The following is a 19,579-nucleotide window of genomic DNA, read 5'->3' as shown; positions in this document are numbered from 1 at the left end:
TCATAAACTAACATTTTGATATTTGCTTAACTAACCTCAGGCCCCTACGTTAGCAACGCAGATATAATACTTGCTTACAGATCTATTGGCAGAAATACTGAGATAATGCCCAAGAAGCTCTTTGAACACTTGACATATGCTACACAAGCACTACATATTATAATTATCCTATACAAGAACACAACGCCTGCTGAACTAAAGATACCAAATATACTTGGAGAGTCCTGTCATGGAGTCTACCTAGGCATGTCTATGCAATTTGCAAGTCTATATGAGTCTAATTTCAGACTCAAGGTGCACATAATATTTAGAATTATCAATCTAGTAAATAATTTTGGTTGATTACTCTGCTGCCATTAACATATTAATGAAATTATGAACTGATTAAATTTAAATAAATTTCAAGATACCTTTTGAGATAATGAAGGAAGGGGGAGATCATTTACAACTCAATACAAAAGCAAAGTATCTCTGAAAGGAAAAACCAGCTTATCACAACACAAGCAGTGCCCTGCTGGACCAGGCCAAAGGCCCATCTAGTCCAGCTTTCTGTTTGTATAGTGGCCAAATAGATGCCTATGAAAAGCACACAAGCAGGACCTGACTGCAAAGGCACTCTCCTGACTGGGGATTCCCAGCAACTGGTATACAGAGACATACTGCCTCCAACTGTGGAGGTAGAACATAGCCATTATGACCAGTAGATATGGCATGGTCTCAGGTTCAAGTATTATAAGGGAAAGAAGAACTACTCCTTCTCCACACCATGCATGATCTTAAATACTTCTATTATGGGAATCTGGCTGACAGTAAGAAATCTTAACCTATTTGAAAATAATTATATTAAATTGTGGAAAGAGGTTGAGAAAGAGTTGGAGATACGGGAGAGAATGAAACCCTCCCTGTTAGGTAGAATTTCAGCCATTAAAATGAATATACTCCACAGGATGTTGTTTTTATTCCAATCAATCTCGACTGTAAATAATTTAAACTGCTTCAAAGAATGAAAAAAACCCACAATATCTCTAAATTCATCTGGCAGGGGGAAAGCCAAGAATTAAACATAAAATTATAATAGATACAAAAGAAAGAAGAGGCTTTGCCTTGCCAGATCTGCAATTGCATTATGAGGCGGATTGTTTGTGTTGGTTAAAAGAATGGATTGTATTGAACAATGCAGACATTTTAGATTGCGAAGGTCATGATTTAAAATTTGGCTGGCATTCATGCCTTTGGTATGGGAAGGCTAAAATCTATAATAGTTTTATGAACCACATTCTTAGGAAGAATCCGTATAGAGTCTGGGAAAAATATAAAAACCTGCTGGAAAGAAAACACTTTTATGGCTATTTCCCACTGAAGCAATTACAATTAAGAGAGTTTCTATGGATAGGCAATGTGCGACTTACAAAATAAGGATACACTTCTGTCTAAAATGTATCATTTTTTATTAGACTGGGAAACAAAAGACGAGCTAGTTAAAGCTTTAATGACACACTGGCAATAGATATAGGGCATAATATAGATCTTAACCTCTGGGAGAAACTTTGGAAAAACAACCTGAAATTTACTGCATGTTATTAATTGAAAGAGAATTATTTGAAAATAATTCATAGATGGTACTTAACTCTGAATAGGTTGGCTAAGATTTCTAAAACAGAATCAGATATGACTTGGAAGTGTAAAGAAGCAGAGGGAACCTGAGTAGACATGGTTAGGATTGTGCTGTTGGCCTGCTAATTTTAGGCACACCACTTGGGAGTAACACCTTAGAGACCAACTAAGTTTGTTCTTAGTTGGCCTCTAAGGTGCTACTGGACAATTTTTTCACTTGGGAGTAAGCCCCTCTAAACTAAATGGGGTCATAATGCCAAGTAAGCATGCATAGGATTGGGTTTTATATGTGTTAGTACAGCTGGTCAGCAATGTAGTTGTTTTTATTGACATAAGTCATGCTATGTATTTTAGTAGCAAAAGAAACTGTAAGCGCGCACTGACCCTATTTGGAGTATCTATGTACAATGCAAGAGTAAGCATGAAAAATTCCTTGTCACACTTCAAATACTAGGCATAGACAATGTTTGTTACAGTTAAATACTGTAATGCAATTCCTATGAGAAGTATAATTGGCCAGCATACTGTAGAAACATGTTTTTTTAAAGAAGCTGTTACAGAGAAATAGAAGTTTTATAAAAACAATGAGAACAGATAAACTCTAATGTTCAAAGAATGGTGAGCTTAAAGCACTCTCTAGGATCAGTGTAAGAGGATAAGAGTGATAACCCTGGGCACTGCAAGGATAGATGCATATTAGTTACATTCAAGTACTAATTGAGTGGGCCTGAATGGTGCTTAAATCATCGATATCCAGGTGCTTAGCATTGCTTAGGATAAAGCAATTAGAACTTAGAGGAAGAGGTGATAAGATTTAACAAGGCAACCATTTGATGTTTGTCACTGAATCATTATTTTTATTTAATGGTAAACTAAAATATATTGTCCAGGATTAGAAACAAGTTTGATGTCCTTATTAGTGTACATCGTGACTTTTCGGACTAACTACACAATAGTATTGAATGGACTATTAGAAAAAAAAGTGACAACTGTGTTAAATTTTAATGTTAGCCACTCATATTAAATGTATGGATTTCCCTACCAGTAGTGTGTATCTATTTCTGATATGGGCTAACAACTAGATATATAGTATATTGGGAAAAATTATTATGATCTTTTGGTCTTCACATAGAATCATAGCATGAATCCAAGCATGTGTCTTGCCCTTATATCAAATGAATGGGCAACTTAAAAATTAACTGATCAGTGATTGAACAGAGTAGAGATGAATGGACTATTCTTACCTACAGCACAATTAACCAAGATGTATTTATGCAAAGTTAAAGATTTCCTATTCTCCAAATGTTTTCAAATGAAATACAAGATCAGCTAGAAAGGCCTGGGAACATTAACTATGAGAAGAATTACTGTTGATACAAAATACTGCAGTATACCTGAGGAATGCATGGTACCAGGAAAGAAGAAACTATGACCCCCCAGATGCTGTTGAACCCCTATTTCAATCAAACAGATAGCTAACAGGAGTTGTTGTCCAGTAACGTTAAGAGGGCCACAGATTCTCTCCAATCTGTAGAGAATCACTGCAATTATTTTACATACATTGAAGCTTTAATCTCATCATCACTTCTTGTATTTCCTGCATTTCATTTCCCTCTGATATCACAGGTATATCATTCTCTGTATGTTTATCTGTGTGTGTGTGTGTGTGTGTGTGTGTGTGTGTGTGTGTACATAAACACACACACATATATACCTGCCAACTCAGAATGACATTCCATGTGTTTGATGAAGATGAAAGCTGGTCCATGAAAGCTTATGCCATTTTTAAGTCTTTAATGTGCCACAAACCTAATTTGTGAATGTGATACCATATACAGTGGTGCCTCGGTTTTTGAACGTAATCTGTTCTGGAAGACTGTTCAAGCTCTGAAATGTTTGAAAACTGAAGCACAAAGGGCAGTCTGCAAATTAAATTGAGAAAATTGAATAAAACCCAGTGGAATCCGTTCAACTTCTGAGGCGTGTTTGAAAACAGAAGTATTTACTTCTGGGTTTTCGGTGTTCAAAAACTGAAACTTTTTATTTCTGTGATGTTCTAAAACCAAGGTACCACTGTATCTGTGACTATGATGTCAGAGAGGGACAATAACATGAAGCAACAGCATCCTAATACACTTAAAGCAAGTAAATAGTTATAACAGATGCTAAATTTATTAAATCAGGGGTGTGGGTGTTGAAGGACTTGCATGAGTAAAGGGATGTCTGAAGAAAGGAAAGGTATACCAAGCACTAAGGAGGACCAGGGTCTAACAACATAATCCTGTGCATGTTAACTAAGAACTAAATCCCATTCAAGGTGGAATGGAAAATGAAACAGTCAAATGCATTTCTACTGCAACAATGAATAAAATATGTTAGTAGTGTTTAGGTTCAATTACCTTACCCAGTTTTGTTCTCATAGACATTTTCACTGATTGCAGTACAAGAACAGGGAGCATCCTGCTTTGACCTAAGAACACTCAATTGTCTGGCATCCTGAGCTCTTGTTAGGACACCTGGCTTTAATAAGTGCACTGGAATGTGTGAAAAATTCTTGCATCCCTATAATTTACTTGAATGGGATTAGAATTTCATTTGCTTCCAATTCATATAGATATGTTTCTGTAGGTATATAGGTCCAGCCACACTGTTCCAGCTAACATGAAAGCTACATCTTATAATGTAATCACCGCTGCACACAGTTTTACTTTACTGTTTTCATTGCTGTGTGTGTGTGTGTGTGTGTGTACATGTCTCAATCCCTTGATATGGTTATCTATAGTCTGGCTTGTTGCACTGCATTTTCTTGGTCACTTCAAGCAGACTTTTCAAATAATTTTATGTTCAACTAGGTTTTACTCAGAGTAGACCCGCTGAAATTAACGAACTCTGTCTTGGTCATTAATTGCAGTAGGTCTACTCCGAGTAAATTTTATTTGACTACCACCCAATATCTTTTATTTTACTTTATTTTTAATGTATTTTTATTAAAGATTTTCTTGATTTACAGAAGTATGTGTAATGTCTCTCTCTCGTATTTTTTCCATATAACATTTTTACAAATCAGTTTCATTTGTTGAGACATTAGGAAGAAAAGGGGGAGAGGGGTGGAGGGGGGGAAGATGGGTGGGGGTGGGGTCGGGTGGCAGTGTTTCTATTTTACTTAATATATGTAGGGTTTGGTGTCAGAGTTGCTTGTGCAGGTTCTCTGCTGTTCACTTGTGTTCCTTTGATGGTGAGAGAGGTTGGGGTTGGCCTAGGGTGTGGTTGTTTGTTTGTGATTGACTGTGGTGATCTTTGTTTTCATGTGTGAGTGGGGTGGGTGGGTGTTTTGGATCAGGTTAGCCATATTGATTTGTATGGTGTTGGTGGATTATTGTCATTGTCTTGTTGGGCTGTGTATGTGATAAAGTGGAGCCATACAGGGGTAAAGGCGTCTTCCTCTATTTGTCCCTGTGTCAGTTTCAGTTTATTGGTTAATTTTTCTAGTAAGGCTGTTTCCCATACTATTTGGTACCATTGGTCCATGCTTACTCCTGACAGGTCTCTCCAGTGTCTGGTTATGGTGTTTCTGGCTGCTGAAAGTAGGTGGGTTATGAGTTCTTTGTGGTGTAAATGGGCATTATTGTCTTGGAAGATGTTTAGTAGGGCTAATTCTGGGGTGATTTCTAATACTTGCTTAGTTATTTTACATATATCTCGTATGGCTGTTGTCCAGAATAGTTGGATTTTGGGGCACTCCCACCACATGTGGAGGTATATGCCTGTGGAGCTGCACCCCCTCCAACATTTTGGTGAGGTTCCTGGGCATATTAGCGCTAGTTTTCTTGGTGTTAGGTACCACCTGACCCAATATCTTTTATGAATTTTACATTTTGCATCTCAGTTCAACCAACTTTCAAAGGATTTCAGAAAGCGGTGAGACATGATTTCAAATTTTGGTGAGACATAATGAATGAACGTGATTTGGACATATAGTGCAGCAACTGTAAGACTGATTAAAGCTGTAATGCTATATATGCTTATCAAAGAGTAAGTTCCATTGAATTAAGTGGGGTTTGTTCTGAACTGGTATGTTTAGGATTGCACCGTAAATGTGCCAAATAATGCAAACACTACACCATAACATTAATATTTTGTTAGGTGGCACTATGTTAAGGAGTCTTGTGGCACATCAAAGAATAACAAATGTATGGCTGCATAAGCTTTCTCAGGTTAGAGTCTGCTTCATCTGCTCTGCCTGTTAAGTATTCATTGCATTTTGAAGCACCTATAGAACAGAGCTTATTTATGTTAATGAAAACATCTTTTCTAATTCTTCCAATCTTTATGTAAATAACTAATTGCATGTGAAGAACATGCTCAAAGATAATTTTGTCTATTTGATCATATATCTATCTGATCATAACTATGAAGAGAAAAGATGAAGAAGATTACACATTTAAATTCAGGTGCCATGTATCATGGTTTGAGTATGTGGTAGGGAAACCCCACAGGAGCAGGCAGCAGGAATTTTAACATATTTTGAAACATTTTACAAGGTTAAAAAACTAACTCTTGTAAAGGTTTGCAACTGGGATCAGCACAGCGAGTGGGACTACAAGAAGATCCTGACTGAATCTCTCTCGCTGCATCAAACACAGATGTGAAGTGCTGCTCACAGCAAAACAAGGATATGTTAAAAGTGGGTTAATAAGATATGAAGCATATCAGCATTGAGCATATATTAAAGAACTTTTGAGGAGTACTTTTCACTAATGAAAGATTAATATAATCTGCTCTTTTGCTTTCACTTCCACTACTCCATTAAGAGCCATTAGGAACATATATTTTCTGGGCAATAAAGATAGGATGGAGGGGCTACTTACTATGTTGAAGAACGAAACATCTCCTATCTCTTTAGTTTGCATTTATTCAGAGAGATTAGCCACATCAGGTGAAAGTGTGCCTCATTCCTAACCGATACTTCATTGATTATGTAGCTGCATTCATGATTTGAAGATTTGGTAACTTGAGTGGCCCAGTTCATATGGTGAGCTATCTAGACCTAACCAATAAGTAGTGAGAGTTGGCCTGCACACATGGCAGTAGCTACATCTACTACCTGATCTAAATATTATTTCACTTCCAGATGGCCAAAATGCTGATGCAGTAACTATGGGCAAATTTTGTCTTAAAGCAGAGCAAGTTATGTACTCTGCCCTCATTCCTGACAACAAAAACACCAACAGATGTATGCTGTTGCACTTGCAGAAACACAGAATTGACTGGACTTAGGGAGCACAGAGCTTTTAGTATTTATTCAGAAGTCACAAAATATGTATAGTAAGGAATAAAGGCTGTATTATGAGATTTTAAAACGACTGTTATAAATTTGATGCAAAAAAACCCCTAAGAGGAACCTAAGAGGAATTCTTATCAAAATTTGACTAACTCTGAAGTAAATTACAAGACAGGGAAAAATTCTGTTTACATTTTTGCCCCTACATATGTAAACCCTGCCTATCAACATGCAGGTTTGTGCTAATTTAAATAAATACATTTGAACTCAGTGCCTTAGTCTGTAACCCCAGTCTACAAATATTTCCCAGCAGATCAAAACCAGGATTTGAACTCAGAGTCATTAACTGTCTTTATAGCCCAGTCTTTGCCATGATTATCTCACTATTTCAATGGGACTTGCTTTTAAGGATCACAGGCTAAACTAGATAAATTCAGGGAAACAATATATTTTAGTGTACAGGCCCTTATTTTCACATGACTGGACCTTTGCCTTAGTTGCTAAATATTATCTCCTGACTTGCTTTTATGAAACAAACTATTTCACACTGTGGTGAAAGTTCATGAAAAATCTATTAAGTTGTAAAGATACCCAACTCATACTATTTGATAACGCAGCGAGTTAATAAAGGTGGACTTGAATTCAAATGCTCTGCCCTTGGCTAGTTTGTGGTGTACTTCAATTTTATATTTTTTATTATTTAAATAATTTCCTGAATATCTAAAAGTGCTAAAAATAAACACTACATTGTTACTTAAATGATGTTATTTAAAGGTGTATATGTAAGTTATTGCTTACACATTCCATTTTACTTTTCTTAGAAAATGTTCTAATATACAGCCACAGAACTGACAGAAATGGATCTACCTACAAACGTTTTGGCTACCAACACACCCATTCCTTTTGTCACAACAGCAGCAACAATTTATCCTCTTCCTTTTTACTTACTGTTTGAACTTTGAGGAAATCCTGTTAAGGAAGATGGACCATTCATTCCAGGCAGAAGAACTGGAGGAAGGCCAGGGAGTCCTGGGTAAGCTGCTGGCAAACTGATTCCATGAAGTGAGCTGCTCTCCATCATGCCTGGCTGCTGTACTGTTAAGCCTAGAACATCTGTAGCCTTCTTTATACGGTCCAATTCCTGCTGTGCCATCAGCTGTCTAACAGTTGTAGGAGCTAAGTAGTCTTTTTCCCGGTCCAGTTGACTTCCCACAGCTTCTCGCACTTTTGAAATATGTTGTTTGGAAAAGATATGGTCTCTTACGGACAAACGTGCAGAATACTTCACCCCACATAGGGAACACTCTGGTCTTGAGCCATCAGTTGCATTCTGATTGATCATGAATGGCTTCCCTATGTTAATTTTGAACTTCTTCTCTTTTGCTCGAGCATTTTGAAACCAAACCTGAACCACACGTTTCGGCAGGCCAATCTCGTTCCCTAGCATTTCGCATTCTTGCATGGTTGGAGTCCGATAGTCGCTAAAGCAAGCCTTCAAGACCTTAAGCTGCAGATTACTCATTTGCGTCCGAAATCGTTTGTGACCTGGCCGGTCACTGTTTTTTGATTTAAAAGGGTTGCTTGCTCCAAAGGGATTAGGTGAACTTGGATCAGCTATGCTTGATGTTTCACTGCGATCAGCATTATCATCAGGGTCATCAGTAATGTAAACACTTTGGTCAAGTTCACTATCTTTGTCACTGTAATGCATTGACGGGCTAGTCAGGGAGAATAGAAATTTGTCATCGCTGTTCTCCATATTAGGCATGTTTGTGTTTTTTGGCAAACTGTCATTCAGAACATTTTTTGGCTCTTTAGGGGAGGATGTGGATTTCACATCTCCTGAACTACCGGTCATACTTTCCATTTCATTGTTTCCTTCATCTCCTGTTGTGGCATCGCTGATTGCTGTGTTAATTGATGAAGTCTCATCAAAGTCAGTTTTATTCTGGTCATACCCACCATCAGCAGGAGCTGTGTTTAGATTCTCTATGTCTTCATTGCATTCTGCTTTGAAGGAAGAAGGGCTTAAAAGATTCTTCGGTGACATTTCTGCAGTTTTACTAACTGGAGTTGAGACAGTAGAAGCTAGTTCATTTTCACTCGATAAATCAATCTTTGTTAATGATAACGATGGATAATCAAAAAACATGTATTTGTGTGGGCTCTCTCCTCCATCTTCATTGGCTATCAAAGGACTTGGTGGCAAACTATAACCTGCTTGTTTTCCTTCATTCCAGTGCCGAGAGCGAATATGACTTTCTAAAGCAGACTTTGCTTTAAACAGTGCTCGGCAAAAAGGACATCTTTTATGAGACTGAGCTGGACCTACTGCACGGAATTGTCCTTTTCTTTCTCGAGCTCTCGTATTCTGAAACCAGACTTGTACAACTCTCTTTTTTAGTCCTACTTCACGTGCGATGTGATCTAGCATTTTTCTGGTAGGATTGGAATCTAAAAGGTATTTTTCATAGAGTATTTCCAGTTGCTCTGGAGTAATTGTAGTTCTCAATCGCTTATCCCGATGCTGGTCCTCACCACTGTTTCCCCCCTCTTTTTCACTACAGTTGTTGTCTTCCTTATCATCCAGTTTTCGTTTAAGTGAGCCAGGAATTGAAGCAGCGTGGTGAGCTGTATGAGCTGAGCTCACTTGGGGTGCCACCTGAGCTAAAGAACTGCTCAGCAATTGTCCAGTCATCAGAGGGTTATTTGGATCAAATATCATATAGGGCATATCCATAGGTCTTTCCAAAAACTGGGAATGAAGGAACTGATTTTGGGCTGCTAAGAAATGCATGTGCTGGTGCTCTTGCCAAAGTTCTAGAGTGGGAAAGGCAACTGTACACTGGTCACATGGGTACTGTAGTAACTGAGGAGGTAGACTGTTCTGAAGAGGCGTCATTTGGATTGCTAAAGGGCTGGAGGGAACAGGGGTCGTCTGTGATGCAGAAGGTGGTCTGCCTCCTATTTGGGATTGTTTCTGTTGCTGTGTTTGAGAAGCTGAGGGCTGTGGATCAGAGGAGGTGGTTGGTGCAGGCTGCACTGATTTGTTGCCCTGGGAGGAAGCCTCCACTTGCTTAGGTATGGGATCATTTTGCTTTGGCTTTTCTGTTGACTCAGGTTTAGGAGAGGTTTTTCCAGGTTCAGGTTTGGGCGATGGCATCAAAGGAGTACTAGAACCAGATCCAGAGCTTACTGTTGTTAAAGCCATACTTTTTGACGAATCAGATGGGCCAGAAACTGTGCAATTCTTGTAAAGCATTTGATCTGTAGCATCCATTGAATCTTCTGTTTGGCTTTCATCTTGTGCATCATCATCTTCGTCTTTATAACACAGCTTTTTCTGATGTGTAATTAAGTCAAAGATTCTGGGAAAAACTACGCTACATTTTTTACACTGATATTGCATGTTGCTTGTCCGAATGTACCTCTCATTGGTGAGCTCCCTCTTCTCAGTATCTTTAGTTTCAGCTTGATTTTCATAACTTTTACGAGCCTTCTGTCGTGCATTTTGGAACCATACAACGATAACTCGAGTAGGTAGGTTAAGTACAGTTGAAAGTTGTTCAATTTCATCATCTTTTGGATAAGCATTTGTGTCAAAAAAATCCTGCAAGACTCTGAGCTGGTAGTCAGTAAATCTAGTTCTAGATGATCGCTTGCTGAACGCTGAATCAGATTTGTAATGCTCTAAAGAACTTGGCTGTGGTTCAATTCTTATATCTTCCAAAACTGTTATTGGAGGATTGCTAAAATTATATGGGGAATCCTTGTTTCTTTGTCGCTCCTTAAATAGGGTATTTCGAAACCAGTGTTTGATAACCTTTTGGGAAAGGCCAGATTTCTCAGCCATTTCTTGAATCTGTTCTTCACTCGGTGAATTATTAATATCAAAATATGCCCTCAAGATTTTTAATTGGTCATCAGTGATTCTTGTACGTGGCCGCTTGAACTGAGAATGCCGTAGGAAATTTGGATCTAATCCTAGCTGTTGCTGACAAAGCTGAGTAAGATCTGCAGACAGCGCATCCATTGGTGGTAGCTGGAGGGCAAGTTGAGGAGGCAGTCCTGGGTGTTGCACTGGCTGCATCATAATTGGAGGGAAAAGTGGAAGATCTAATGAAACTGGCAGCTGCACTGGCGGTGGTGCAGAAGGTGGTGGTGGAGGAGGAGGAGGCGGTGGGGGTGGCGGTGGAGGCGGCGGTGTTGGTGGTGGAGCCTGCAAAGGAGTAGGAGTAATGCTTTGAATCTTTCCAGAACTGGATGAAGAAGGTTGTGAAGAAGGCGGAGGTGGAGGCGGAGGTGGTGGAGGAGGAGGTGGTGGTTCTGGGGAAGATGGTGAAATAGGATAAAGCTTGTCATAAGCCTCCCTGTATTGACGGGCAAACTTTTCTAATGCACCGTATGGAAAGAACTGTCCATGAACATGTTCTTGGTGGCTCTTTAATATAAGAATGTTGGAAAACAATTTACTGCATGCTGCACATTCCAATTTGTCAGTATTTTCGCAATCACCAGCTTTATTTTTTTTCTGTACTTTCTGTCTATTCTCATTATATTGAATAACCAGCTCAAAGCCGAAGTTTTCCAACAATGCCTTGGCTGCATTTCCTCTTGCTCCAGAAGCAATTCTAGGTGGTGGGATGGTTGGTTCAGAGGACTTCTGCTTCTTTATATCTTTGTTTTCTTTCAGTCCTTCACTATCACTTGTGAATTCTTGCTTTGGTTTTTCTTGTTTCTCTGAAATCTCTTCCGATTCCTTATATGGTGGTGTATCCTTCATCATCTGGCACTCAGCACTTACTGCACTGTTCTGCTCTGTTTTCACTAACTTATTCGTTTGCTGCTGCTTTTGTGACTGGATTGGAGGTGGCGTCGCTTGATACTGTTGTGCTTGCTGCTGTAGGATCTGTAGCTGTGTCTGACCGACATGGTGCTGAGTTTGCATCTGCTGCTTCAGGTCTTCTAGCAGTGAGCCTGCCATACCCGCCATGCCAGGCATACCAAATGCAGCAGAACCAGGCAAACCCAGATCAGGACTCAAACTGAACTCTGTCCCAGGAATATAGAATGGAAAAAGAAACTGTGGCTGCTGAAACTGCAGTAGCGCCTCTGGTGTCATAGGAAAATGTGGCAAAAATGCTGGATTTAGGAACTGGGGTTGAAAGAAAGCTGCTTGCTGTTGCAATTCATGCTGGAGTTGCATCTGCAGTTGTGCTGGTGACTGGGGAGGATGATGTGTAGGCTGAGCAGAAACTAATTCAGAAACTTGCTTTTTATTTAATTCTTTGGCATCTATGTGGGTTTCCTTGCTGTTAACTGCTGGTAATATTGTAGGATCTACCATCCCCTGGCTGGGGCTATTAACATTTCCTGTTATGCTGTTTCCACTCATTGCATTACTACTTGGTTCTAATTTTGCAGCCCTTGCCTTAGTTTGATGAAGCACAGATCTCATATGAATTTCCAGTGTAGAACTTTGGCTATAAGAAACATTGCAAATGCTGCATTTGTAGGGTTTGTTGTCAGTGCTGCTGTTCGCTTCTTGAGGGACTGGACTGGATGCTTCCTGCAACACCTTTTTGAGTTTATGCAAATGAGACACTGAGTTATAATGAACCAAAAGAATGTTCTTTTGAGTGAAAGATTCTTTGCACACTGTACATTTATATGGGCGAGAAGGATCTAGAAATTTTTCCATAGTAAAATTTGGCCCTTTTCTAAAAGGTAAGGTCCGCTTTGGTTCTGAGCCCATTTCATCTGGAATGGAGCTACTATCACTTCCTACAGGACTTGCTTTACCTTCCTGGTCCATCTCGTATTCTCTTTCTATATCCTGTTCTAGTGCATGTTCATCTTGTGCCATACTTTCGTTCTCTGCCCAGAGTTCACCATTTACAGGTAAAGATGCACACAACTGCTGAATTTCAGCTTCACTGAGTTCTGGGTGGCCTGCTTCCAAATGTTTTTTTAAAGCCTGGAATGTACGGAAGCTACGTTGGCAAAGGCTACACATAGTAGCAGCCCGAATAGCATGATACTGGGAATGTATTTGAAGCTTCTGCATAGTCTTAAAAGCCAAGCTACAATGGTTACAACGGTATTTATAGACATGGCGATCAGAAACAGAAAGCTGCTGCCTCTTCTGCTGCTCATTCAACTGATCAGGCAGTGATTCGACGATCTTTATATCTTTACTGCTGTTTTTGTTCCAATCTGGCATTTCAGTAGATTCTTTGAGTGGCTTCTGTTCCTCTGTTTTAATTTCCATTCCAGTTTTTAATTCTTCAAGCCCAGAGGTGTTCTTCTCATCTGGAGGACTTTCACCTGGTTAAAAAAAAAGGAAAGAAATTATATAGCTCCATTGCATTTGAATACATAATACATATTAAAAGAAGGAACTTCCAGAGGAGGAGCCAGTATGCTGCAGCAATAACAACAAAGAGTCTCGTGGTACTGTAAAGGCTGTCTAATTTATTATGGCATAAGGTTTCATGGCCCAGTGTTGACTTCATCACAGGCTTGTGATCCATGAAAGTACCATAAGCCTCTTTGGCATCAAATGAAGGATGCACCAAAACACCCCCACCCCACCCCAGACAAGGAGAATTTTGTTGCAATGAGTGACTATATCTGTTTTCAAAAGAAATATACGTAGTTCACGAGCCTGAATTTTGGGCACAAGAACCCATCTAGAATTGAGTCAGACCAATAAAAATCTAGTTCCAGTGTTCTCAATATTGTTGTAAATAGATTCTTAAACACATTCCCCAAACACAGGACCAAGCTGTTTCTCTGATACACAAGGGATATTATCCAGCTGGAAACTTCTTCATGTGAAGCATGAACTCTACAACTGAATTAGAGGCCCCTTCATTACTCTTACAAAATTGCTTTATGCAAAGTATCTGGAATTATCTCACTTCCCACCAAAGTGACCAGCACCACAAATGAGTCATGGTCTAAACCACTGAGCCTCTCGGGCTTGCTGATCGGAAGGTTGGTAGTTCGAATCCCCGTGATGGGGTGAGCGCCCATTGCTCTGTCCCAGCTTCTGCCAACCTAGCAGTTCAAAAGCACACCAGTGCAGCTAGATAAACAGGTACCGCTGTGGTGAGAAGGTGAACAGCATTTCCATGTGCTTTGGCACTCATCACGGTCCTCTGTGAGCCAGTAGCAGTTTAGTCATGCTGGCCACATGACCGGAAAAGTTGTCTGTGGACAAACGCTGGCTCCCTCGGCTGGAACTGCCTTTGACTGGACATAACCGTCCAGGGTCCTTTACCTTTTTCCTTTACCATACAGTAGATAGCTGTATGGACTAGGGGCATAGATTGGATGGCCTGAATGCAGCCTACAAGTCTTAAAATGTGTAACCCAACCTAGATGTTGTATCTGTTCAAAGAAACATATATACATATACTGTATGCTATAAAAGTGCTACGTTCATGAAACGCTGCTGAAGAAAATCAGGCCTTATTTTTCTTTGGTTAATATAGCAAGCACACCCCAAAAGGAGAGGAGGTTTATCAACAAAAGACTGCAATGCTTGCCCTCTGCAGGCTTGGCTTTTTCTTGCAATACCTGAATATTTCCCAGATCCTTCAGCTGTCAGACTTGCAGAGGCATCACAGTCAGATTTCTCTGAAGCAGCTGCTGGCAGTAGCATACTATTAGGCATCATCACATCTGGTACAGGAACCTTTAAAAACAACAACAACACACACACACAACTCAGGGAAGTTTTTAATGTGTGACATTTTAATGTATTTTTAATCTTTGTTGGAAGCTGCCCAGAGTGGCTGGGGAAACCCAGCCAGATGGGTGGGGTGCAAATATAATAATAATAATAATAATAATAATAATAATAATAATAATAATAATAATAAAATAATAATAATACCAGGCATGATACTGTGTTCACCAAGAGAATTGCACTGTTTATCACATATGGCCAGCTGAAACAACTAATAGTTTGATTAATCTTGGAATTAAGCTCACAGATGTAGCAGTGAAAATGGTGTGGATGCAGGATTACTAACTGAAATGTCCCTAGCAAGACAGGTTAAGGAGAGATAGTGAAAGGCTCACTTTCTGTTACACATCAAAAGTGCACTTTAAGCAGCTGCTGAGAAAAGGCAAAACAAAATAACTACTTCTGAGAGTACTAGTACAATCCAGTTTGCACCAATTGGTATAATGGTCAAGTCTTGAAATTGGGAGGGACTCTTTTTGTTTTCAAATCTGGTGGCAACTTCTACTGATTTTGCTTAGGCATATATACCTCTGATATGGGGTTCCTGCTTTGCACTTAGGACCTTAAATCACAACTGATTATCTTCCAGCACATGCAAGATCTATAATTCTAAAGATGCTTTCACATAATACTTCACAACACATTAGAGCTTTTTTGTGATATCTGAGTCAGGTTTGATCATAATTAAGAAAGGAAAGAATATGGAAGACAGTGTGATTGTAAATTCTAGGCAACGTAATTTGCCGATACAGGTTTTAAATAACACTACATAAAGCAGTAGCCACACAAATGCTTTTAGCCTTTTAACTTTCCTGCCACCATATTACTATAGCTTTTTTTTAATTGCTCATATTTATTACCCTGTTTTTTCGATCCAGATACTCTTATGAAAATTACAATGAACTACAAGGCTAGGATCCTGTCCTATTACTAATAGAGGTTTCATCTCCCCCATCCTGTAAATATAAAAACATTCTGGTACTTTTATCTGTTTCTTCACAATTTACCACTTCTTGTAAAATTGCCAACAAACAATAACTTCTTGTGTATTTAGCCCTCAGAACACTGTTTACAGTAAATTCAGACTAAAAATTCCCCTGTGGGCAAAGAGAGTAGTAGAACCAGTTTAGGATGTGCAGGGAGGCACTGAGGTGCGTGCCTTGATCTTGAAAGGTTGTTTTTAATGAGTGCTTCAGATTCTTGTGTCTTTGAAAATTAGGGTTAAATGAATAGGCCAAAGGGATGTACTAAGTTATTGGCAGGACTACGAAGAAATCTCAGGAGCCCAGGTTCCAAGTCTCTAGCTCTATCTACAATGCCATAATATATTCAGCATCATTTACAGTCCATGTACTTGTCAAATGTGCATCAGCATTTTAAACACTTACTGTCATAAGCAGTTTCTCTACACAGTCAGGAGACACACTGTGCAAATGGGTCAAATGCAGCTGAAGATGCATTTTGTTGCTCAGGACATCTTGGCAGAGGGGACAGCAGATAACAGGCTGCATAGAATGCTGTGACAGGACGTGCATCTGGATACGATTTGGGTCCCTGCTATTGTAGTTACAATAAGGGCACTGGTAAAACTGAAAAACATCCAACAAAGATTCAGCCCATTAGACAAAGCTTGCTTAACGCCCTGAGCAAATTGTCTGTCACTACAGTATTACTAGCCCTCTTTTCAAGATGGTGCATCTTCTCCTGTCGCCTGCCACCTACAGTATCTTCCATCAATTCCTCACTACCTTCAGCCTCTATCAATACCCAGATACACAACTCACATGGGAAGACCACTGCCATGAAAAAAGGTGCAGGTTTAGAAGGAAGGGGGAGACCTGACTAGTCATGGGGGGGGATTTTGGCAGCAAAAGAAGAGTTTGGATACCATGTAAGTGAACTCCTTAGCTTATACGGTTTTATAATTTTTATCTCATGACATCTGTTATTTTATAACACAGTATCTATTGAGTGGCTGGTCAGGAATCATCTAGAAAGAAATAATGCACCTGTGGCTTAAAATATCAGTAGCTGGGGTAAGTTTTGGACATGTTCTCTTTGGGATTCTGGATTTTTAATTATTTTCCTCTGTAGGTCTCCCAAGCATCCAAACATGCATATATAGTGCTTTGGTAACTAGTTCTGACATAAGGATTTGCTTCTTATGATAAATGTGGGCCCTGTTATCTTTTTGCAACACTGACAAGGTCAGGAAGATGAACTAAGGGGACAAGGTTTTCCAGCTGGTCTGAGTTGGCAGGGCCAACACAGCCCCTGATGAATTAGCGTGACATAGGAATTCACCCCCAAAATATTTATGACATAAGAAAAACAATGCTACAAGGCAGTAAGGATCTAACAATACACGTTACCTGTTCGTGACCAAACTTATTTTCCTCAGAAAGTTTGGACTTTTTGGGTGCGCCATCTTCTTCTTTAGCCGGAAGTAGTGGTTGTTCCCCTGCGGCAGTAATTACTTTTGGTTCCTTCTCTGGTGTGTTTATTCCTGCTTCCAAGACAACATGTAAAAATACATTATAAATAGCTAACAGATTGCTGGGTTTACTGTGACTGCAACCCCTTAGGGTGTCTTATTGCAATTTTAAATATTGCAGGGCTCCTTATTAAAGTTAAACCATTTTTGAAACTGAACAGGTACAAAGGTGACAGCACACTTATCTCTGAAGCAGAGCAGACTCTATAAATACATTAAAAATGTACTCTTCTCTCTTGTTTAGATAACCTTATGTTGCTCTAAACAGTAATCAATAACTAGCTCTCTCTAGTATCTCAGTCTGAAATTTTATACCACATTAAGAGAAACAAGTTTCACCTTCAATTCTTTGCTCTTCATTAAATTTGCAAGCATTTAAATATTATTTCCCCCTTTAAAATATTGAAGGAGCACAATTATTATGTTATTCAAATAAAGCCACCACATTACCAAATTTAGTAACCCCTATGAAAAAAGAAAGGTTATTGAACAGCTAAAAATTAATTGTACACAAAATCAGTCTTCTTTGTTGCATTGAATGTTTACCTGATGTTTAAATGTTTCTACAATGTTTTTAAAAGCAATAATAGTATTATTATTTTAAGATACTTTTAACAGTATGTATTAAATTATATATTTAATATTCAGTCTGAGCTAGCTGCATAATACAGTGAGGATTGCACACATCAAAGAAAAGAGTGCAATTCTAATTTCCCAGTCCATAAGAAAATTCTTTCCAGTGTCAATTTGCCATATAATCTCTTCTGCTAGGCTGGATATTACAACAGCATTGGGTAGGCATGTCACATACATCTCACGACAAACACAAAACCTCATTTACCAGCCATTCCAATCTCATCATAGCGTGGCATCATCTGACCTTTTTTCTGCTGTTTATTATGAGTATTTCTAATTTTAACTTTCAATTTTCACCATCTTCCAGTCAATTTGCAACTAAATTATTTCCAGGGTGAGGACACTATCACTGGACAACTGGGTGCAAATACATCTTGAAATGCAATGAAGCTAAACCATTGATTGCTATCAGACCCAACATAAATATATTGTCCAGGGGTAATCTGACTGTATGTTGTGCATGAAGATTTATCTTGATTTTCAAAATCCACGTGGAGTTCATATAAATGAACAAATTGAACCTTGTTGTTTAATAACCTAGCTTTAATTTTAAAATAAGGTTATGGCAATTACTGAAACAAAAGCTTAAAAAAATACTTGTAGAAAATATCAGGAAAGCAGGACCTTGAGAGGATGACAAGAATGGCTATATAGTTACCTTTGAAAAATGGGGGCATCATTTGAAAAATATATATAAAACACTGTACTAATTAAGAAGACATATTATGAAAGGGCCAAATATATTTTTTGTGTAGGTACTTTTTAAATATATGAATGCAGTTTATGATAAATGCATTGAACTGATTCCTGTATTTCATCCCTATTGTTAAATTTAATTAGGATCACGCTAGTATTGGTGGTAAAAGTATCTTCTCTGACATTTTTAACAGAATGACTGATTGATCAACACGAACACAATAGATTGCATAGCAATAGCCAGGACCTTGCCTTTGGCTTTTTTAAAATTTATTTTGCAAGTTGCCTATGATGTTAAGGAACTACATTATTTTAAGACCAAAAATATATGATTTCCCAGTCATTCCACCTTTAAGCCATATTAACAAAATACTAAATATTTGCATTATTGGAATACTGTATTAAACACAGAAGCATGATAACTTACTTCTGATTCACTTGTAGCAACACACCCCTGCACTTCCTATAAATCAACAGGATGGCATTTTAAGTGCCTTTTTTTTAAAAAAAAGGAAAGACCTATGAGAAACAAGGAGCCAAAAGGTTTTGTAAAAGGTGGTGAAGATCTACTCCATGCATTGGAAAGCTACACCAGTTGGTGTCTACCTTGGCTGTGAATTCTGGGAGATCTGCTCCCTGCCTTGCAGGCCTTTTCCCACCTAGCCTGGGAGGGTGGGGCCCTAACTGACTCCAGCTACAGAAGCTGAGGCTGGGGAAGAGGCCAGAGGACTGCCTCTTAGTGCAAACCCAGGTCATCAAGCCTGAGCTCCCACAGCCATCACCATGAACCCCCATTGGCAGGACTGACAGACTTAAGATAATATTTTTAGTCTCTTCCTAATTGTGCTGTTTTAAATGTGCACTTTATATCTGACTTCCCCTTTTAATGTTAAGATGATTTTTTTTGGGGGGGGGGTTCACTTTGCTGCGTCAAATGTGCATTCCAAATTTATCTCCTTTGCAATTTCAAAATCTTTAAATGTAAATAAGAACAATTAAAACATTTAAAAGACAACAGTAGCAAACTAAAAATTCAAGCAGATAGGAGATCATACCTTAAAAGCTGACTGAAATAAAAGCCAGCTAAAGATGGATAAAGGCA

The 19,579-nt window shown here is 38.8% G+C and overlaps 1 protein-coding gene across 10 annotated transcripts in view; it reads right to left on the bottom strand.

Moving 5' to 3' along the window:
• Nucleotides 1-19,579, bottom strand: part of ZFHX4 (zinc finger homeobox 4) — a 183,338-nt gene that overhangs the window by 4,463 nt on the left and 159,296 nt on the right. For 6 of the 10 annotated variants that reach the window (XM_083623153.1, XM_083623161.1, XM_083623159.1 and 3 more), the window contains 4 exons: nt 17,024-17,160; nt 16,040-16,240; nt 14,480-14,597; nt 7,844-13,222 (listed from right to left, as the gene is read on the bottom strand). In XM_083623153.1, coding sequence (XP_083479279.1) covers nt 7,844-13,222; nt 14,480-14,597; nt 16,040-16,240; nt 17,024-17,160 — 5,835 coding nt within the window. The remainder of the gene's footprint in view (nt 1-7,843; nt 13,223-14,479; nt 14,598-16,039; nt 16,241-17,023; nt 17,161-19,579) is intronic. The other 4 variants (XM_083623158.1, XM_083623162.1, XM_083623160.1 and 1 more) reach the window with 1 other exon arrangement.

The sequence above is a fragment of the Podarcis filfolensis genome, assembly GCF_964270895.1.
Source record: "Podarcis filfolensis genome assembly, chromosome: 7".
Lineage (NCBI taxonomy): Eukaryota > Metazoa > Chordata > Lepidosauria > Squamata > Lacertidae > Podarcis > Podarcis filfolensis.
Note: the sequence above shows the minus strand (reverse complement) of the source record. Positions and strands in the feature narration are given on the sequence as shown.